The 22,722-nt window shown below is 39.9% G+C and overlaps 1 protein-coding gene and 1 long non-coding RNA gene across 3 annotated transcripts; one reads left to right on the plus strand and one right to left on the minus strand.

Moving 5' to 3' along the window:
• Positions 1 to 19,099: 19,099 nt before the first annotated feature.
• Positions 19,100 to 21,519, minus strand: LOC137746993 (uncharacterized). Of its 2 annotated transcripts, none has more exons than XM_068486996.2 (2): positions 21,348 to 21,519; positions 19,100 to 21,105 (listed from the first exon to the last, which is right to left on the minus strand). In XM_068486996.2, the coding sequence occupies exon 2, from the start codon at positions 20,835 to 20,837 to the stop codon at positions 19,320 to 19,322; it is 1,518 nt and encodes a 505-aa protein (XP_068343097.2). In that variant the 5' UTR covers positions 20,838 to 21,105; positions 21,348 to 21,519; the 3' UTR covers positions 19,100 to 19,319. The 2 variants fall into 2 exon arrangements, with proteins under 2 accessions (XP_068343097.2, XP_088542575.1); XM_088686449.1 differs by having other exon boundaries at positions 19,100 to 21,169; positions 21,348 to 21,496.
• A 1-nt stretch (position 21,520) lies between these two features.
• On the plus strand, positions 21,521 to 22,162 carry LOC148690400 (uncharacterized). Its single transcript, XR_015957048.1, has 2 exons — positions 21,521 to 21,654; positions 21,874 to 22,162. It is a non-coding gene; the product is annotated as an uncharacterized LOC148690400 (long non-coding RNA).
• Positions 22,163 to 22,722: the final 560 nt, after the last annotated feature.

Genomic DNA, 22,722 nt, shown 5'->3' on the forward strand with positions numbered 1-22,722 from the left:
CGACACATGTGGCCGGTCTAGTTTCTATAAATACCCCATCTCCACCAATCTCTAATAAGCTTTTGCTACGCACTTAAACTCCAAACACTGTCTCTCTCTTTTCAAAGAAATTGACGTAGCCATCGGAAATCTATTGGCCAACACCCCTGTAAACACGAAAAGTTCCTGAAACAAGAAACAAGAATACGTGTACAAAATATATTTTATGTTTAATGATTTTGGGGTTACAATCTCTTTGTAATTTGATCCTCTGATTCTATCTTCGTAGGGTGTAGGTTTGTGGATGAGCTGTTGATCCAAAGGGCCGTCGGGGCTTGATCTAAAGATGAACAGTTGATGAATGGATCTTCAAGGGGCGTTGGGCTTAATCTTGAAGAATAGTTGTGCGGATTTCTTCAAGGGCTTTTGGGCTTAATCTTGAAGGCTGATGGATGAGCGGATCTTCAAGGGCTTTTGGGCCTAATCTTGAAGAACGATTGGATGTGTGGATTTGTTGAGGTTGTTGATCCAAAGGGCCGTTGGGGCTTGATCTTAGGATGAACGGATGATGAACGATGAACACTTTCTTCAAGGGGCCGTCGGGGCTTGATCTTGAGGGTTGATGGATGAGCGGATCTTCAAGGGCTTTTGGGCCTAATCTTGAAGAACGATTGGATGTGTGGATTTGTTGAGGTTGTTGATCCAAAGGGTCGTTGGGGCTTGATCTTAGGATGAACGGATGATGAACACTTTCTTCAAGGGGCCGTCGGGGCTTGATCTTGAGGGTTGATGGAAGTTCTTCAAGGGCCGTTGGGGCTTGACCTTTGAAGGAGGATTTGACGAAGAACGAAGAGTGTTTTCTTGATCCTTCGGGATTTGCTTGAGAGCTTTAGAGTTTCGAGGCTTCAAGGTTTTGGTGTGATGTAAATTCCTTTCTTTCTTTCTTTCTTCCTTTCTTTCTTCCTTTTTTTCTTCCCCCTTTGAAATGAATGCCTTGGCCTCCTATTTATAGAATTCCAAAACTTGATTTTTTGGATTTAAATAATCAGATGAAATAAATCATTTCTGCCAGATATTGACACGTGTCCTATTTGATGACCTTTCCAATTTATTTCGATTTTTCGTTGAGTCACACGCTACATGTAAAATTTATGTGACACGTGAGCGTTGAAATTTTAATTATTGGTTAACATTCATTTCACCGAAATTTTGATGTCTACAAATGCCCCCACTTCAAGGCGCGTCGTTGACATGTGCTTGTCGCGTGTAGAAGATGCGTTTTGAAGTCTCTTAATGTAGATGTCAACCCAAGGGCCGTCGAGGCTTGATCTTGAGTTCGACTGGAAGATTTTCTGGTTTCCTCCAATCGTTGATTTTCCACAAGCTTAATCTTGAACTGGGCTGGAGATTTCTTCAAGGGCCATCGAGGCTTGATCTTGAGTTCGACTGGAAGATTTTCTGGTTTCCTCCAATCATTGATTTTCCTTTGTGCTACTCTTGAACTGGGCAGCAGGATTCTTTTGGTCTCCCCCCGAAGGTCTACGAGCGGTTTCAGGATATGGCAGGCAAGTACGAGGTGGAGGTGCTGACCTGTTTCTTTGTTCAATCTTTCCAATTCGTATTGAATACGAATCGGAAAGATTGAAGTTTCCTTGTCCCTTCTCTGGCAGTGTATCAACCGTTGAAGATGACTACTCGAGAGCAATACTAGGTAAGCAATCAGGAATAGATTCCAGGTAGTCGGTTCCAGATCGGAAGACTGACTCCAAGTGCCGGCTGATTTCTTCTTTCACTTTGCCATGCGAGTAAGAACAAGGACAAAGGAAAAGACAGGGAAAAAGCATGATATGAGGTACCTTTGCTTTCGAAGAAGCAGCGAATGAATCAACACATATATTTGTTGTGCTTGTCTCCACATGCTTCGATGTATCATTTTCACTTGCCTTACTTGCTCCCCTTTGCAGAAGTGGTATTTCCTTATGCAGGTTTAGCATCTTCTCTTGTAGTATTTGTCCTCCGATGCAGGAGTTGAATGCAACCTTTGCATTTAAATGGTGCTTCACTTCTTGGTGGCAACTGGTTTGAGTGGAGGTTCCGACATATTGCTTTCTCTGTCCTTGTCTTGGCAGGTGAGAACAAGGGCAAAGGAAAAGATAGGGAAAAAGCATGATATGAGATACCTTTGCTTTCGCCCTTGATGATATGAGATACCTTTGCTTTTGAAGAAGCGGTGAATGAATCAGCACATGCTTCAATCTATCGTTTCCTCCTGGGTCATCTGTACTCCAGGCATCTGGTATCTTCAAAGGTTGAATAAGTTTTCTCAAAGGAAGAAGAAGAATTGTGTATTTCGAGAGGCTTTGCTGGGAGTGCGCCCTCAGAGGTGAGGAAGAGTTGGGCATTTTCTTCAGGTCTGCCTTGCCATAAGAGACGAAGGTCGACACATATAGGGATTTCTTAATAGCAAGTGGTGGTACCGTTCTTTTACCCTTGTCGACAAACGTCTCTTCGATATCTGAATGACGCCTCTTCGATTTCTGAACGACGCCTCTTCGATTTCTGAACGACGCCTCTTCGATTTCTGAACGAGCGCCACTTTTGACAAAGTTGCACGCGTTTTCTGAAAAGCAGAGAAAGCGTCGCCGAACTTTGCGCTTGTCGGCTAAAGACGTGTAGTTGCGATGATGGCCTCCACGTGTTCTCGACTTTGTCAGATATCTTTTGACAAAGTTGAACGCGTTTTCTGAAAAGCCGCGAACGCGTCGCCGAACTTCACGCAGGAAAATCCGGATTTTTGAATCGGTGGTCGTGTCGCTTGGCTTTTTACAGAGGTATCGATCACTCCAACCTACACACTCTGAAAATTGCCCATTCTTGAAAATCGTCTCCGGCCTTTTGAGAATTATCTCCATCCACCCCTTCTCTCTGAACACCTTTGAAAAATGACTAACTCATCGAACCTTTGCTTAGATTTGAGTCTCAGCAGCGATCCGGTTGCACCCTGTCAAGGTAATGTATGGCGCCCTTCTTTTTTATCTTCTAACGGTCCTCTTACAGGTGAAGACTCCATGATGACGGATGCAACAACAGCTACGATAGTAGCTAGAAACCTCCTCACTCCTAAGGATAGTAGGCTGCTTTCAAGACGGTCCGATGAGTTGGCCGTTCAAGAGTCCCTCGCTCTCAGCGTTCAGTGTGCAGGCTCTGTGTCCAACATGGGCCAACGCCTACTTGCTCGCTCCCGTCAGGTTGAATCGTTGATGGCAGAGGTGGAAAGTCTTAAGCAAGAGATCAAGCAGCTGAAGTATGAGAATAGAAGTTTGCACGTACTTGCAAACAACTATTCGACGGGCATGAAGAGGAAGCTTGATGAGCTGCAAGAGTCTGAAGGTCGGATTCAAAGTGACCGTCAAAGGTTTTCGTCTTTCCTCCAGAGGCACCTTTTTCCTGGGTCTTCCAGCGTTTGGCCAAGTATTGAGGCCTGGAATGCTCTAGCTTCAATGCCTCCCGCTCCGATGCCTTCTGCTCCGATGCCTTCCGCTTCTAGAGTTTTGCCAAGTAATGGGGCTTCACGTGAACATCCTTTGTGAAAGCTCCATCTTTTTTTTTTTTTTTTTTTTTTTTTTTTTTTTTTGTACACACTTGTAATTTCTTGGAGATTAATGGACATGCTTTATTTTATTCAGTGTATTATGCTAAATACAGATAAAACATATACATCACCGTCCATCATCATTCCTTTTTATTTTTTTATTTTATTATTTATTATTATTATTATTATTTTTTTTTTAACTTTTCTTTGCTTTCGGTGGCACTGATCCACCATTCGTTTATATATATATATATATATATATATATATATATATATATATATATATATATATATTTCAGATGGTGCCAGAAATACCATCATTGTTTTTTTTCTTTCTTTTTATTATATATATATATATAGATTTTTTCTTTTTGCACATGATTCCAGAAGCACCATCATTGTTTTTATTATATATATATATATATATATATATTTTTTTTTTTTTTTTTTTTTTTTTTTTTTTTTTGGGATGGTGCTGTCCATCTAGATTCCATCATTTTTTTTTTTCTTTATATGGTGATCTGCAAGGCTGAGTTTGTGGGTGAAAACCCAGGCCGAGTCCGAGAGAAGACGGAGGAAATCTTTGGGTGTGAGTTGACAAACTTTGATTTTGTCAATCACATTCAAAGGCAGCAGCAGAGGCAAGCAGACGGATGAGATCTTTGGGTGTGAGTTGCCAAACTTTGATTTTGTCAATCACATTCAAAGGCAGCAGCAGAGGCAAGCAGATGTGAGTTGACAAACTTTGTTTTTGTTAATCACATTCACAGGCAGCAGCAGAGGCGGAAGTGCAGAAGCAGCCAGAGCTTGAAGCAGAGCGTAAGGCGTCGAGTTTGAAGACCGGCTAGTCGTTTGACAGCGGTCAATGAAGCTCTTCGTTGATTTTGATCATGGTGGCCAGGGTGACGAGCTCGAGGTAGTGCAAGGCGTCAAGCCTGAAGTGGAGGAATTGCAACAGCGCTAGGTGATGAGTAGAGGGCAGATCACAGAACACTTACTGCTGCTGGTGTTTCGAGTCCAAAATGTTTGGTTTCCTTGAGCCCTCTGCCAATGAGATTTGGTAGGGCGAAGCTGGCTCTTGTGTACCTTTGTAATCGATTCGAGTATGTTTTCTTTACATAATCGGGACAAGCATTACAGGTTAGTGCACTTTAAATAGAACAACACCCCAATGCCTGTTAACACAGCAGCACTTGCCAGAACTCCAGTGTGCAAAGACGTCCACCCCATTCAACGTATTTTGCATAACCATTTTCAACAAGCTCCAGGGCCAAGTCTTTCGCCGAGTCCCCATCAGGGTAATATACTGACCCAATCAAATTACTGAACTTGTCATTGCCTTCCAGAACGATGCGGACATCTCTATGCAACACACGAATTTCTGTAAAATGTTTAGCTTCCAATGCAAATGGATATGCGGCTGTGACCGAATCTGGGCCCCGAGAACTAAATGCCGCGACTACTGGAGATGGCTGGACTGGTGCCTCTGCAACTCGACCACGGGGAGGGTCGGGAAGCGGAGGTCGAGGACGACCACCTTGGCGCTGTCCATGATGATGGTGGCCATGTACCTGGGGTCCTGCTTGTTCCATCCCAGGCGGACCAAAGGGGGTGTCTCTGTAGCTCTCTGAGAAGGGGAGCTTGACCCGGCGCAATCCCGGCCACAGACGGGAGACGTTCTGGACGGTGGAGTGAGATCGGAAGTAGACAGTGAGTGAGGTGACGGATGGGAAGGCGTCACGGAGGCGCTGGGCGAGGATGAGAGGGTCGGTGTTGGCGGCGCTTGTGGGTTCTGCACAGTGGTGGCGTTCGATGGCCTCTGGCGCGTCGATTATAACCCCGTCAGGGTTCTTGACCCTGAACTCCGCCAGCTCCCGCTTCCAATCGTCTCCGTAGAGCTTGTGCAGCACGCAGTCGAACGGCCCCTGATCTGCCAGCGAGCGCTCAGTGTCGATCCGAACGAGATCGATGCCCCGCGATCTGGCTAGGTTGACCAGCGACTCTTGGATGAAGCTTTGCTGCTTCTTGGGCAATGAAATTGGCAGCAGTTGCTGCTGGGTTTGTGGTTTGTTGGAAAGGGAGGAGGAGGACAAGGAGGAGATGAAATCGGAAACAATGGCTTTCTGGGAGGGCTGAAAGTTACCGTACCAGATGAGGTTGATGGTAATTTCACCGGAGAGGAGAGGGTAGTGGTCGCGGAGCAGCGAATTCAGGGCGGCGACGGCGTCTTCGAATTTCTGCTTCCTTGAAGGTGGTCTGAATCAGACAGTCCCTGATCAATTGGGTAGAAGGCACATCGAAGGTTCTGTGGAGAATGAATTCGGTGGTGAGGGTTCTTGCGATGGCTTTGAGGGCTGGGCCCGAATTTGTTGCTAGGCTCGCTGGCTTGGGCTTGGATTTGGGCTGCTCCTTTTTGTGGACTTCAACTTCTGTTTCTTTGAGTTGGCATGGGTCTTAAGTGTAGGCAAACCCACTTTAACATGTATAATTTTTTTTTTTTTTTAAATTATTTTTTTTTTTTTAATTTTTTAATTTTTTTTTTTTTTTAGATAGAGAATATATATATATATTTTTTTAATACATAGTAACATATGTATAGATTTTTTTTTTTTTTTTCCTTTTGTAATAAAATTGACTTTCTTTAATGAAACATTTATTTATTTATTTTGATGTGACTGTACTTGAAGTTTTGAAGTTTCAAGTTGCCTACGTACTCTTCCAAAGAAGAGATCAAGTCATAACGTAGTTCAAATGAGTGATGGTTTTTTATGATGATTTTGCCGTACACAGTTTATGCTCTTGTGGGCCAGGAGCGTGGTGCGTTTGCAGTTTCAGCTCGTGCAGGCAAGGAGCGTTTGTTGTCGCCTTTTATGCTCGTGCCGCACAAGGAGCTTTGGTTGTCGCCTTTTATGCTCGTGCGAACGAGGAGCGTTTTTTTTTTTTTTTTTTTTTTTTTTTGATGATTTTGTCAAACGATCTTAGAGAGGCATTCCTTGCAATCTTCATAGCAAGGAGTCTTGACTGAGTGATTGAATAAGTCTTCTGGGAAGAAATCGCGCATCGTAATGGCAACGGACGATCTTTGTGTCATAACTTCATCATCCTCAACACTTTCATGTAGCTTTGAAGGTTGACGGTAGCTGCTTTGCCCCCTTTCCGATTGGTGAACTTGTGGAGGAGACCTATGTTTCTTGTACATTTTCTTTGGAGTGACATGAATCCATCCTTCATCTTCACTTGACTTGATTGACATGGTTTTGGAGCATGCCCCCAGCGGTTGAGGTGAAGATTTTGAGTTCAAAGAGCCAGAAGTGGCGGTGGTATAGTTTGACTTCACCACATCATTAAGATCTAGCTCGATGATCCCTTTCTGAGCCAACTTCATGATGAGATCTTTTAGCACAAAGCACTTTTCCGTCGGATAACTAATGAAGCGGTGGAATTTACAGTACCTTGGACTGTCAGTACGGTTCATATCTTCCAGCCGTTTACACTCAGGTAGGTTGATCACCTTTTTTTCCAGCAAGTCATCTAACATGGCAACCACGTCAGAGTCGGGGAATGGATAAGTCTTCTCCTCAAGCTCCTTCAAAGTGCGTCTACGTATCTCTTGATCACGAAAAGCTTCGGTTTGAATCGCCTTGCCTCGTGTATGGATTTTGACTGGAGTTGTGTTGACCGTCATTGCTTCCTTGGTGGGTTTCCACGCAGCCTTATCCACCTTTGGCCCCAAAACTTTGTCATTCTTGTAGTCGGCAATCTGTTCTTTCTTCCCATGACGGGTGATGCTTAACTCCATATCATGGGCGCGGGTGGCTAACTCCTCAAATGTTCGTGGTTTGATGCCTTGAAGGATGTAGTGTAGTCCCCACTACATGCCTTGAACGCACATCTCAATGGCGGAGGTTTCAGAAAGCCGATCTTTGCAATCCAGACTTAAGGAGCGCCATCTATTTATGTAGTCGACGACAGGTTCATCTCTCCACTGTTTCGTACTGGTCAGCTCTAGCATGCTTACAGTACGACGAGTGCTGTAGAAACGGTTGAGGAATTCCCTTTCTAGCTGGTCCCAACTGTTGATAGACTCAGGTTCGAGGTCAGTGTACCAGTCAAAAGCGTTACTTTTCAGCGAACGCACGAACTGTTTGACGAGGTAGTCTCCCTCTGTCCCAGCATTGTTGCAAGTTTCAACGAAATGGGCGACATGTTGTTTCGGGTTGCCTTTTCCATCGAACTGCATGAATTTTGGGGGCTGATAACCCCTTGGCATCTTCAAAGCATCAATCTTCTTGGAGTAAGGCTTTGAGTACAGTACGGAGTCATGCGAGCTTCCTTCGTACTGTGTCTTGACAGTGCTTGCGATCATCTCCTGTAGCTGCTGGATAGAGAGAGATCCCATGAATGCCGTTGCTTGGTCTAGCTTCGGCTTCTCTTCAACTTTCTCCACTGGTGGCTCCTCTTCTTCGTCGTCTTCTTTCTTTAATAGGCCAATATTTGGGTCGACTTTCACGTCGGGCAGCGCATCTAGTTGGTTGACAAGTGCGGCAATCTGCAAGTCCTTCTCTTCCACAGTTCGTGTGAGCTTTGCGATTGTTTCATTCATCTGAGCTAACTGCTCCTCGATTGAAGTTGCTCCAGTGGTCATGACTTGCATGGTTGTACTGCCGCTCGAATCAACGTCGGAGAGTAGGGACTCTGAGTATTTCCTCGGGCTTTCGTCTTCTTTACCTTCTTGCACCGTGATGTAGAAAACATCTTGGATCTCCTCTTCAGTGCCGTTCTCTTGAGTTTGTTGGCATGAAGATTTGCCAATGTGGACGATGATGCGCCTCCTTACCTTCAGTGGTCCTTTTGTGTCGACCTCTAGGATTGCTTGGCGCTTCATCCTTAAAGGAATCAAGCTTCGAGCGTCGTCTTTTTCTCCTAACTCATCGAGCTTTTCTTCCTTTGGTGTTGTCTTCCTCTTTCCAAAAGGCTTACCATTATCTTCAAATCTTTCTGAAGCTGATCGTCGCAGAGGAGAGATAGTTGTGTTGCTTTGTTTCTTAGGCTTTAACAACCTTTCAAAAATAGAGCTTTGGGATGTCGGCGCGTTAAGCCTCTTGAAGACAGAGGTTCGGTCTTGACCACCAATGCGATTAAGCACTGAAGTTCTGGAGCTTGAATGGCTCATCCTATCGAAGACCGATGTCCGAGGGGAGGGTTTAGGCTTTTCTTGGTCTTGTTCAATGCTCACGCTGATGTGTTGAGCGCTAGCTTTCTTCACTTTGCTTGAAATCTTCACGGGTGCATTTGGTGTGAAGCCAAGTCCAGCTTTGTTGTTGTCAACTCCATAATCATGCTCCTTCAACTTCTTTTGAGTCTCGGTGAGGTCGCGATCTTTGTCGTTGACGGTGTTTGAAACCTTCTTTCCAAGATTTGAAGAGGAAGCAAAGTCATGCCCAGCCTTTGACATGAGTTCGTAGGCATTTGGGTTGAAGCCTTCTTCGGTCCTCTTAGTTGGAAGAGAGCTTGGTTTCACTATGACACCATGTTGCGCCTCCAGACGGTTGATGAGTCCGGCGGTTTGCAAGTTTTTCTCCTCTGCAGTCTTTATCAGCCTTGCAATTGTTTCCTTCATCTGAACCAGCTGTCTTTCAATGGAGGTAGTGCCGATAGTCATGACTTGTTCTTTGTTTGAAGCCATGGACTGTGCTTGAATATCTTGAACGGAGACAGAGATGAGAGGTAGAGATGGTCCCACTGGGCGTGCCAAATTTGTAAACACGAAAAGTTCCTGAAACAAGAAACAAGAATACGTGTACAAAATATATTTTATGTTTAATGATTTTGGGGTTACAATCTCTTTGTAATTTGATCCTCTGATTCTATCTTCGTAGGGTGTAGGTTTGTGGATGAGCTGTTGATCCAAAGGGCCGTTGGGGCTTGATCTAAAGATGAACAGTTGATGAATGGATCTTCAAGGGGCGTTGGGCTTAATCTTGAAGAATAGTTGTGCGGATTTCTTCAAGGGCTTTTGGGCTTAATCTTGAAGGCTGATAGATGAGCGGATCTTCAAGGGCTTTTGGGCCTAATCTTGAAGAACGATTGGATGTGTGGATTTGTTGAGGTTGTTGATCCAAAGGGCCGTTGGGGCTTGATCTTAGGATGAACGGATGATGAACGATGAACACTTTCTTCAAGGGGCCGTCGGGGCTTGATCTTGAGGGTTGATGGATGAGCGGATCTTCAAGGGCTTTTGGGCCTAATCTTGAAGAACGATTGGATGTGTGGATTTGTTGAGGTTGTTGATCCAAAGGGCCGTTGGGGCTTGATCTTAGGATGAACGGATGATGAACACTTTCTTCAAGGGGCCGTCGGGGCTTGATCTTGAGGGTTGATGGAAGTTCTTCAAGGGCCGTTGGGGCTTGACCTTTGAAGGAGGATTTGACGAAGAACGAAGAGTGTTTTCTTGATCCTTCGGGATTTGCTTGAGAGCTTTAGAGTTTCGAGGCTTCAAGGTTTTGGTGTGATGTAAATTCCTTTCTTTCTTTCTTTCTTCCTTTCTTTCTTCCTTTTTTTCTTCCCCCTTTGAAATGAATGCCTTGGCCTCCTATTTATAGAATTCCAAAACTTGATTTTTTGGATTTAAATAATCAGATGAAATAAATCATTTCTGCCAGATATTGACACGTGTCCTATTTGATGACCTTTCCGATTTATTTCGATTTTTCGTTGAGTCACACGCTACATGTAAAATTTATGTGACACGTGAGCGTTGAAATTTTAATTATTGGTTAACATTCATTTCACCGAAATTTCGATGTCTACAACCCCACCTACCCCACCCCACCTCGTGGGCGTGTGAGGTTTTGGCCTCTTGATCAAAGTGTTTATTTGTCTTGTAGATACAATTTCGTCAAGGATAAAGACGACAAATTTCGCTACCACAACATGGTCAATGCTTTTTATAATGGAGCCTCTGTTGAAATACTAAACCATACTTATATTACCTTAATTCCTAAGAACAATCCATAATGTGACATATAATTATTTCTAAATTACTTGTTAATCGTCTCTGTCCTGTGTTAAATACCTGCATTTCGCAATCTCAAGTTAGTTTAGTTCCTAATAGATTATGTAATGTAAGCTTCTTTCTACATTTCCAAAGTTTTTTTTTTTTTTTTTTTTAATTGCATGGCTATAAAATTAGATGTGGAAAAATCTTATGATAGAATTAATTGGGACTATCTATATTTATCTTTGAAAAAATATGGTTTTGATGATAAATGGATTAACTAGATCATGCATGGTGTTTCTTCCGTTTCGTATTCTATTTTAATTATGTCCAACCTTATAGCCTAATAAAACATTCTAAAGGATTTAGACAAGGCCACCCTATATCGCCTTATTTATTTATTCTTTGTATTGAGTTTGGAAAGAAACTTTAGTACTCGACCAATTCTTCTTAAAGAATTAGTTGGTGTTCGTCTTAAAATTGTTCTCGACCACAAGCTGAGGATTTTGGGATCTCTTGATCCTTCTTGATTAGTGCGGGCATGCCAATTTGTGACCTAAGACCAAGCGAGTAAGATAAGTTTGTGATTTTGGTTGCATTTTGATTTGACTTCTTTCAATGCGATTGTTGACCGGGGAAGGAACCATCTCAGTAGTAGGTTCTTACATGCATCGGGCGCAAAGACTTTTGAATATGCATTGGATGGACGTTGAGTGGGTGTTGTCTGTGTGGACATGATGAGTGAATGGATAGGTGGAAGCAAATTTGGTGATTGATATGGTGAGAGGGAATGTATGAGTAGGTGAATCTCATCAGACCAAATGACCTTGTCGAATTGATCAAATTGATAAGTAATTAAGTTACATTACTCATAGTGATAAAATAAAATGTGATAAAGTAAATTACGATAAAATAAAAATTACTCTAAATGCGTGAAAATAATTTTTAAGAAAATAAAATTACGCTAGGTGCGAGAAAATAATTTGCGGGAATTGAAAACTAATTTGAAATAGAAAACTAAGTAGGGCTTCATTTTGAATAGAAAAATAGGGTAAAAGTACGCAGGGTGCAGAGAAATTAAAAATATAAGCAAATTTGTTGGTCGGGGAACTCTAACAATGACCGAGAGGGTCCTATTCATACTAGTTGAGAGCATCCATTCTCAATGAATGCCTTTTGATTGCCTCATGAGCCTTGATTCTTTTCCATTACAAATTTGGAATATATTCCTCCCAATGACAATTATGATGTATTTGTCTTTAATTTTAAAAATCTGTAATCAACTTCATTCTTGAATGTCATTGGGACCACGAATCTCTAGGCCCATGACACGTGGCACTCAGGGTGGTTAGAATGATCGGAAAATCATTTAAGAGAGACCAAAGCTATGTGGGTATTCTAGAACGGATTACCATCGGCGAAGGTAAGAGAAGAGAGGAGAGAAAGAGATGATTTGGCTTAAGAGTAGAGAGTGAGGAGAGAAAGAAGAGATCATAAGAGAAGAGAGAGAAAAAAGAACTAATAAGAGAAAGTAGAGAGAGAAAGAGATAAGATAGAGAAAGAAGAAAGATAGGGTGTGGAAAAAGAGAGAGAGAGTGGAGAGCAGGTTAAGTTTGAAGGAAAGGGATTCGAGATCCTCATCAAACAATCCAGGCCCTTGAAATTTGAGCTAACGGCTAAAGTTATTATAACTTTTAGAGTGGATCCGTGTTTGTAGTCGTTGGATCAAATTTCAAGGGTCCAGATTGTTTGAAGAGGAGGATTAGGTGGAAGGGATCCGGAGAGGATCCCTTTAGAAGTTTGAAAACTCTAAAACTGACTTTTTTTTGTTAATGTATAAGTTATTTTTCAAGTTAGTTTTGAGTTTAATTTTTTGAAAATTGTCCTACCAAACAAAGGTTCTTGACTTGAAGCTCAAAAATTATGTTTGAATTAAAAATAAAAATAAAATAAAAAATTGAATTCAAGTTGATTACCAAACATGCCTTAAAAAGCTCAAGAATTTTTGAAATTCTTCTTGCTTCTTGTTTGTGCCATTGCCTACCTGTGAGCGCCTATTACCTTTGTACATAAACGGCATGGTCATGGCCTTGTTTGTGCCATTGCCTCCCAGGTTAATACTTAATAGGCATTTGCCATGTTGATCATCTCTTGCATAAAGTGGATATTGAGATCCTCTCTAGATCTCACATTCCGGACCACACAAACTAGGCAATTCGGAGATATTATTGAATTGAGCACCGAGAACAGATGATGTGTCTACTCCCTAGAAGAGACAGAGGAGGAGGAAAGTGAGATTGTAGTGATGGTCAAAAAACGCAGGCAAAGATTTTTCAATTTATAGTGTCTTTTCTTTTAAAAGTTCTTTTTTTTAGATTTATGATATTTTTTATTGTCCAAACTTTCTTCTATGATTTTAAAGTTTTTGGTGAGTCAAACGCTTGTCACATCATTATTTAACAGTGACTTAAAGGCTAGACTAACAAAAGTATAAATTTAAGCGCAAATTGTAACTTCATGTATGAAATTGAGGCGAAAAAAAACTAAGGATAGCAAAGTGCAAATATCACAATACTTGAGGGTAATAAGTGAGAATTACTCTTTTTAATTATATTAGTATATAGAAGGCTTTTTAGTAAGCACCTAAATAATGTTAAATACACTCCATACTAAATTCTAATATTAAATGACTTATATACTCTAAAATGCAATGACAATTTCGACATCATAAAATTTACAAAAAAATTTTAAATTAGTCACTTTTAACGTGTATATCTCAAGATTATTTATCTTCTTCAACTCTCAAAACCACTATCACCCTCCATTATAGAACTCTACCCAATGAAACTACAACCGTTGATTGAAAAAAATATATATATCTTTGTCCAATTAACATATCTGACTGGCTTTTGAAAACTATTTTAGTAAACCCCTACTATAAACGGGGAGTTTGATAATAATTTTTGGTATACTTAAACATGATTGCGTACAAGGTGATACCTCTACAGGGGACACTAATATTGCTACAAAGAGTGTGGTTGACTACAAAAGTGCATTTACAATTGATGAGGTAACTAGTTTTAGTAAATTGTTAGAAGCCTTATAAATGGCCAAACTTTATTTGTTGTATGTACAAATGTTCAAAAGTAAAAATGATTTTCTTGATTGGACTTGCACACAAGGAAAAAAGGATAACATAGTTATTGTCATCAAGAGGTCTGATGCGGGAGAGGTTGACTGAAGGAAGAAGAGATCTCAAATAGCATTTGCTTGTGAAAGACATGGAGAGTATCGATTCGTATTGGAGATGTCTGATATAAGTAGGAAAAAGAATCTGAGAATACTGGTGTCAAAAAGTGCGGATGCCCATTCCTATTGAAGGGATCCATTATTGGAGAAAGAGATGAATGAAAATTGGAGGTTGAGTGTGGGGTGCATAACCATACTCATTTGATTAGAGTATTTCGACTTTTGTCGAACGATTAAGCAAAGAGAAATTGAACTTCTAGTTGACATGTCTACAAGTTTAGTGAAACCCAAAGTTATTTTGAACACTATAAAGAAAAATGAGCCACTTAATATAACAACAATGAGGACAATATACAATGCAAGGCACTATCATCGAACAAAAAAGGGAGTTGGGAGATCAAAGATGCAACATTTGTTACGTAAGTTGCCAGAAAAACAAGTATATTGAGCATGGATTGCGCGTGACTTGTTTTGAACTCACCTAATTAATGTTGATGTCTTACATAGTTTGTCAGATGTACTTATCATGGATTGCACGTACAAGACTAATAGGCATTGTTTTCCACTCCCAAAGATTGTAGGGATAACTTCAACTGATATTACATTTTTTTTGTTGCATTTGCTTTCATTGACCATGAGAAGGAGACAATTACACACGGACATTGACAAGATTGAAGACTCTAATAAATGATGACTGTATTCCTGATGTGATTGTCACTAATCGAGACTCAGCACTTATGAATGTCATCTGTAATATTTTCTCTAGTACTCGACATTTATTATGTTGGTTGCACATAAATTAAGCAATTGCATCCAATAGCAAGAAACACTTCACATTAGTGGAGGTTTGGAATATGTTTTTTAAAAGATTGGCAATGAATTCATCAACATAACAGGAGTACTTAAATAATTGGCATGCCTTTGAATTTAAATTTATTTCGTTTGATGAAGATATTGACTATTTGAAAACTACATGGCTGAAAGAGTACAAAAGTTTATGGTTGCATGTACTGACACTAGTACGTATTTTGGTACAAAAACAAGTAACAAGTAACAAGTAAGTTTCTATCCTTGTTTTACTTAGTATATAGCCCCACTTTTATTTTGTCTACCAACTTGGACTAATGAATAGGGCGGAAAGTGCACGTTCAAAGCTTTGACGGGTGATTTGCTCTAGCCAGATTAGCCTTGAAACTTTGTGAAATCATATTCTTTCATTGTTAGAGTTGCGTCACACTGAAATACAGACCTCATTTGAGAAGGGTCAGTGTTTTTGTCTACCATATGGTTTGAAGCATGAAGAGTTGAGAGAGTTAAGAGATTTTGTATCCATCAAAGTGTTAAACACAATTGTGTGTGAAACAAAAAGGTAATTTGATGGATTTTCAAAAAAAAATTCTGTCAATGATAGATTCTCAAATCTCAATCTTCATTCTTTGAAAGGGAGAATCATTCTTTGAAAGGGAGAAGAAACAACATAGAAACCACCTTATAATTCGAAGATGTAAAGTGTGAGGTGTTAAAAATAAAAACATAAATATTTATTTGAACTTAAGAATTGAAGATTGTGGGGTGTATTTAGAAAATATAGGGCGTACATATGTTGAGAGTGTGAAGTGTGAGGGTATTATGGAAAAGTATGTGGGATGTAGTAAAACAAATTTGAATTGAAAAAGTAAATTTGGTGTGTATTTAACAATAAGTGGAGTGTTATTTGTTTTGGTTGACCTTTCCATTAGTACCTAAACTAAAAATGTGATATTTTAGCTAATTTTTTTTTCTCGTAATTGGTAATTAAACTAAACTAAGGGATCCCTTTGAAAAATGTCATTGTTTATCTTTCTATACACACATTTTTCTCCCTTGAAGGACAAAGACATTGCCACCGCCTACCATTGCAATCACCAACCTAACACTACCACCACAATCACCACCACTCTTGTTGCCACTACCACCACAACTGCCATTGTCGTTGCCACCGCCCTTACTTTTAATGCAACCTCTACAAGCTACAGCTGCAACCACCGCACCCCAGTATTCACACAACCACTATATGCTCCACCACTGTTGTTGCCACCGTCGTCGTCGATGCCCCCACCCGCACCACCTTGTCCATTTTTTATTATTATACACAGCTATATTGATACACCAAGCACAAAATGACCACATTAATTTCGAAGGGGCAAACTTCTAATTGTATTTCCTTTTCTAAAGTTTGTATTAAAAGAAAATTGCATTCATGATATATTTAGTCACAGCAGAAGAACATGAAGAAATCAAGCCCCTTCACTTCCCCCAAGCAAAAGAAGTTCACAAACTAAGAGTGAATACAAAATCAACCAGCTATTGCCTCTACTAGGATAACACAAAGTTTGTCACTTATCTCCATGTGATTTGAATGAAGGGGCAGCATATCTGGCCGAGAAACCGCGTTTAGTAGAGTCCTCATCATTCATTTCGTCCCAACCTTGATCGAAGTTCTGTGAATAGCTCAAAGGATCGTACCGGAAACCGCCACCGGGATTTCCAACACTTCTCTGCCTTGTGGTTGTATGTCGTCTTAATCCTCTTATACATGGAAGCTTCAACTTTAGACGTCCCCAGCAAGAAAATACACCTTCGTTTTTGTCTCTAGGAGATGGAATATTCTCCATGACTTGGGGCTTTTGCAGTACATGCAAGTTCCCAGCTGCTTAATTTTAAGTGGTAAAAGCTCCCAACATCTCTCTCTCTCTCTTATGTTTTAAGGATTGTTATTGTGTGGTGGGTAGAGAAGATGGTGAAGGATCAAATGGAATGAGGTCTTTGCGTTTTCAAGGGAAAGAAGAAAGTGGTAGCAAAAATTAAATATTGAAGAGGAAAGAAAAGTGGTGGGACGTGGGAAAGTGAAAGAACATTTTATCTGGCTACGATTCTCAGAATTTGTTCTGGCACATACAGTCTCTGTTGGCACGGGGAAAAAAGACAGCTTGGCAATGTGGGCCTGTGATTCATATGCTTCAACAAACAAACAAGAAGCAATTTGTCTTTGCGGAAAGTAGATTGAAAAACAAAAATTATCTTGAAGTATGAGAGTTCTATTTATTTAGTTATCCCTAATCATAAAAGTAAAAAATAAAATTAAAAAAAATTGCTTACATCATTTTTCTTCTCCTACACACATCCATTTATTTATAGCTTTTGATGAAGCAATCAAAGGAGAAATAAGCATAAATAAATAGGGATGTGCAGCAGCAGAAAATGGTGTGAAGAAGAAAATGGTGTGGAGAAGTTATTTCTCAAAATTAAACATTCGTAACCATCGATATTTGGAGTCGATAGGTGGTCAAGTTTGTGAATAGGAAATTGATTGTTCTACTGACTCTACAACATTTAAGTGTTGAGCTAACTAATCTCAGAAGAATGATGGGCCTATAGAGATGACATGTAATAACATCGAACAATTTGACAATCAAGATTTAATTCTTTCATCATTTTAACCAATGACCCTTGTTTTCATTAAATTTTTTTACCAATAATGGTTTCAAGAATTGATTCCTAAATGCTTCTTATGCTAAATATTTCAGAGATTCTCTTATGGATCTCAAGGTTGGCATGCTCAAGCATTGACGCTTGGAGTAATCCTGTCAAATCTCATAATTTTTATTTACAAAATAACCAATATAATGAGTCCATAATTTTATTTAAATACTTACCAATATAAAGAGTCAAAGCTTCGATGCTCATGCATGCTTTCTTTGAAGTCGTTGGATTGTCAAGTACCATTGATTTTGTTTAAAATCTCACCAATCTAACGGCTCCAAGAATCAAACCGCATAATGTCTAAATTTTCTCCTACTTATAATAGTTGCATCTAAGAAGACTTACGATTTTTCATCATTAAGAGATTCAAGCGTAAGTCTTCTCATAAATACCACTAAACTATAATACTCATTGAGCACCATAAAGGACTTTGAAATTTTGAAAAATAAAAGAAAAAATGTACAAGGCGGTGAATTAAGTGTAATTATTTGATGGCGACCAAATGATGCAAGAGTTTTGGCAGTTTATTGAAAGAATATCCTATGGATATTATTAATTCCACTTAAATTAGTTCCGTGGATAAACTAGTTAGCCATCTTCTTATCATGTACATACATTTGGTCCTCTCATTTCATTCTTGGTCTGGATTGTTTCAAGATGTGTGAGTCACACGAGGGTCCTAAAACCAGCCCTTTACAGTTTTCAGGCCAGCTAATCAGCCTATTATTGTCCTAGGATCTATACCATAACTTAACTCATGGCTTTTTTTTTTTCTTTTTTTTTTTTTTTTTGGTGTAACGATACTCGATCCAGAGCAAACTTATACAATACGTATTTGATTAGATCCATCGTTTTGGTTTGATATATTCAATCTTACGGCCAAATTATGATTGTTGACTACAATAACTTAACTCATGTTTTTTGTTTTTTTTTTTTTTTTTTTTGGTAACAATACTCGATCCAGAGCAAACTTATACAATACCTATTTGATTAGATCCATCGTTTTGATTTGATATATTCAATCTTACGGCCAAATTATGATTGTTGACTACAATTTGGATCACCCACGCGACGTTGTAGATGCGTTCCGGCGACACTTGGTGTAGTAACTTCACCACAAAGTGAACGCATAAAATGACACCCTCACACATCGTGTATTCGCGACATTAGCGCACATCATGTATCTGCAATGATGCAAGGGAAGAACAGAACCCTAGTGAAGATCATGCATTATCCTCTATGATAACATGGCCTAGTGCAGACAGGACCACCCAATCAGATGTCAGATAGAAGCCACCAAGTTCAGGTATATGTCAATGAAGATGCATGCCTATTCCCTACAATAAGTGCAGAGAGGAACCACCCCAATTCGGGTAGATGTCAACGACCAGATAACCCAAGTAGTCTAGTTGACAGACCCTTAACTTCTACGTCTAAACTTATTCCATAAGAGCTACTCCAACGCCTTTTAACTTTTATGTGTGAAATAAATTAGACACGGTACAAGCTACTTAGAACCATAGTTAGTCTTCAGTATACAACATCTCAAGCTAAAACAATCGCGACCAATAATTTTAAGAAGCGAGAGTGAGAGAATATAACAAAAAAATCACAACATTATGGAGCAATGACGCAATTTTTAACAGCGACTCTAGTTAATCAGAGAACTATCATATTGATTACTATTTAGCATAATGTGGAAAAGTTGAATAAGTATAAATATTTTAGATAGTGGAAACTACTTGACAGACAAGCATGGATTCATCGGAAGCACAAGAATCAGATCAAACAAACTGAGGACTTACATGGATATCAAACAAAATTGATTTTGGATTTCGATCCTCAAGACAAAGAAAACGAGTGAATTAATATGTTTGAACACCATGAAAATCATTATCATGGGAAATGAGGCCGACGAAATCCAAAGGCATAATTAAACAATGACCTACCATCCGAGAGTAAAAGTTGAACTGCGTACATCTACATCTTGACTGCCACCTGTTCAGCAGAGCTTTTCTTCACAACCCCTCTATAGCAGAGTTCATTCAATAAATCCAAAGCCTCTTTTGTTAATCCTTCATAAGCTATGCCTTCAATGAGAATGGTGTATGTTGCTTCAGTAGGTTGACATCCTTTAGATACCATATACGCGAGGAAATCAATTGCACGACCAGTTTGCTTAGCCTTGCAAAGACCCAACATGATGGAGTTAAAAGTGATAGCATTGGGCTTGACACCCGAATCTTCCAAATCATGTACAAACTTAATTGCTTCATCAACCTTTCCTTCTCTGCTAAGCCCTCCCACGAGAGAAGAATAAGTAATTACATCAGGCTTTAAACCCTTTTTGCGCATCTCATGCAAAAGTTCTAAGGCACGTTCTGTTTTCGCCACCTTTGAGAGCCCATCAATCACTGTATTGTATGTGATTAGAACAGGAGAGCAACCCTTGCTACTTAGTTGATTAAGTATCTCAACTGCGCTATCAACCTTTCCATCTTTGCACAAAGCTGTAAGCAAAGTATTGTAGGTCACAATGTCTGGATAACAGCCCCGAGAAACCATTATATCCAAATACTCAATCGCCCTATCCATCTTTCTTTCCTTGCAAAATCCGTGAAGCAATGGGTTGTAACTCAAGGAATTTGGAGTACAGCCATGCTTAGGCATCTTCTCCAAAATGTCAATTGCTCTACCCAACAAGCCCTTCCGGCACAAGAAGTTAATCAAAATATTGAAAGTAACAACACTAGGAGAACAGCCTCTGTGAACCATTTCAGCTAATAGTTTTTCAGCATCCATCCATCTGCCAGTGCTGCACATGCTACGCAAAACAATATTGTGGGTAATGACATTTGGTTGGCAATCAGATGACGGCATGTCGTTCAAGAATTTGATTGCTTCATCCAACCTTCCTTCCTTGCATATCCCGTTGATAAGAACATTATAAGTGACCACATCAGGCTTGCATCCTTTGCTCCTCATCTCATCCAAAAGCTTCATCGCCTGCTCAACCCCACTTTCCTTGCAAGTTGCTTCAATCAGTATGGTATACGTAATCACATCTGGATAACACTCCCTTTGCAGCTGTCGATCAAGAACTTCCATCGCTTGCTTCAATTTCCCACTATCACATAAAGTACGCAAGATTGTATTGTACGTAACAACATCTGGAGAAACACTCATTCGGTCCAAAACCCTCAAAGCATTATCAATCTCACCAGCCTTGCAGTAGCCACTGATCAAGACATTGTAAGTTATAACATCAAGGATAGCCCCAGATTCTTCTAGAATGTTCATAATCCGCATCGCCTTCCTTGTCTTTCCACTCTTACAAAACCCCCTGATTAAACTCGTACACGCAATAATATCCGGCATATCACCATGATAAAGCATGTTCTCTAGAAACTTAAACCCCTCTTCTAATTCCCCATTTCTAACCAGCCTACGAAGCTGATTATTACTCTCGAATTCCTCAAAACCATTGGAAGAGTCCATTCCATTCAAACCCCCATGTGGGGTATACTCAACATTCTGCAGCCTACCATTGGAACTAAAAGTTTCGACTTTCGACACAGCAAGTACACGCTTTTGCCTATGTTTCTGGTAACCGTCCTGTATCCTACACTGAATGCCATCGGGGAGAGCAAGAAACCGAGCTCTGCTGCCCACAAAGAGCCTCCGATAATCGGGAGTGGTGAGACCAACCTTACCACAGACCCTAGCTCCAAAATTACCAGTCTTTCTTGTCCTCACCCTATCAACTCTGTGAAATGAGCAAAACCCATCAGGGGTTTGGTTCACAGGTACCATCAAATCCATAACTTCACCTATTCTTTGTGTATAAAACCCACAACCCAATACTCAAAAAACCATGCTTAAACGGAAATACGGCAGAGAAACTGAATATAAACACAGATATTGCAGATATGGGTTGGGTTGGATTTTTTGTGACGAACAGAAATGAATTTAGAGGAGAAGAGATGAAGCTAGAGAGAGAGAGATTACCCAGAGCAGAGTGAGCTACCTTCGTTTCCAAACAGAAGGAGTATTACATAAGAGAGGGTGCAGACAGCAGAGGGTTGAAAGAAGAAAGAGTGAAGAGGCGGTGGTGGGTGACAATGTGCCGCCGTTTTGCTTATCCGTTTTATGTCGTTACCTTGTTGCTTCTGCAAAATGCGGGGTAACGAAGTGGGCTTCATCGTCGTTGGAAAATTGAGGGGCAAATGAGGGGGTGGGCTGGTAGCAGGGCAGGCCTAACTGGCCCTCCTGATAGTGTTTTTCGGCCCAGATGAGGCTCGGTCCAAACATAAAGGTGTGATCTTTCTAATGTCTTTATTTACATCCACAAAAGTATTTGGGAAATTGGTAATATTCCACGGCATCCAAGTATTTTTCATTATTGTTTTTCTTCTCTTTGGTTTTTTAGTGTTTGATTTCTTTCCCAATCATGTGTTTTAACTTTTAATTTCGATTCCAAGGATCTGATTTTCACATTGTTTTGTGTGCTTTTTCCGTATGAATTTTGAAACAGATACACAGCACATTGCAGGGAGCAAAGTGGATTAATAGAAGGATTAAAGACGCTTCAGAACTTCCTGTTTGCATTTTCTTTAAGAAAAAGAGAAGTTCATGGTTCATCTTTTAGTGGTTTATTTGTATTCAATATTAAGAAGTTGAACCTCTAGATTTGCTTTTCTTTTTCCAGACTCTGTTTTGTCCATGAGCAAGGAGCTGGTTTTGTACAAATTTCTGTGTTTATATAGCAGCCAACTAGTAGCACATTCAGAATTCAATTGTTTTTAATGTCATTTGTTTTCTTCTAATTTGTTGTCTAGGATGTTGGAAAAGACAGAAGAAACATTCTTGCTGTTTTTTTATTTTAGGCATTGACATATGTCTTTTCTTTTTGTTCAATTGATTTTCTAATCAATTGTTATATATTGTGTGTTTGAAAATGTTTTGTCAAATCAATATCTCTTAAACTTTATTTTTCATACCTTATCACAACGGTACCTTTACTTTTTTAATGAAGTGGATATTTTAAAATAAAAAAAACACAGTTTTTGGCATTTACAAATCTTTAACCCTAAAAGTCTCTTACAAATACAAATGAAATATAATTTTGCACGTTGTGCCGTGATTAAAAAAAAATTGTGTACGTAAAAATGTGTGCATAAAGAATAGTACTTGTATAAAGTGAAAAGGCAAAAGGGACTGGCTAGTATTTGCTCATCATAAATGTATGCACGGTGTTTCCCTTATTTGTATTGTCTGGGTCAAGAGCAGTTTTACGTGTATGTTTACATGCACCGTTACGTTCACTTTGGATCTTGAGTAGGTGTTCAACCTGTTCCTAGATTACATTAGTCAACTAGGACTC

The sequence above is a fragment of the Pyrus communis genome, chromosome 15 (assembly GCF_041283825.1).
Source record: "Pyrus communis isolate YQ-2024b chromosome 15, ASM4128382v1, whole genome shotgun sequence".
In the NCBI taxonomy this organism is placed as follows: domain Eukaryota; kingdom Viridiplantae; phylum Streptophyta; class Magnoliopsida; order Rosales; family Rosaceae; genus Pyrus; species Pyrus communis.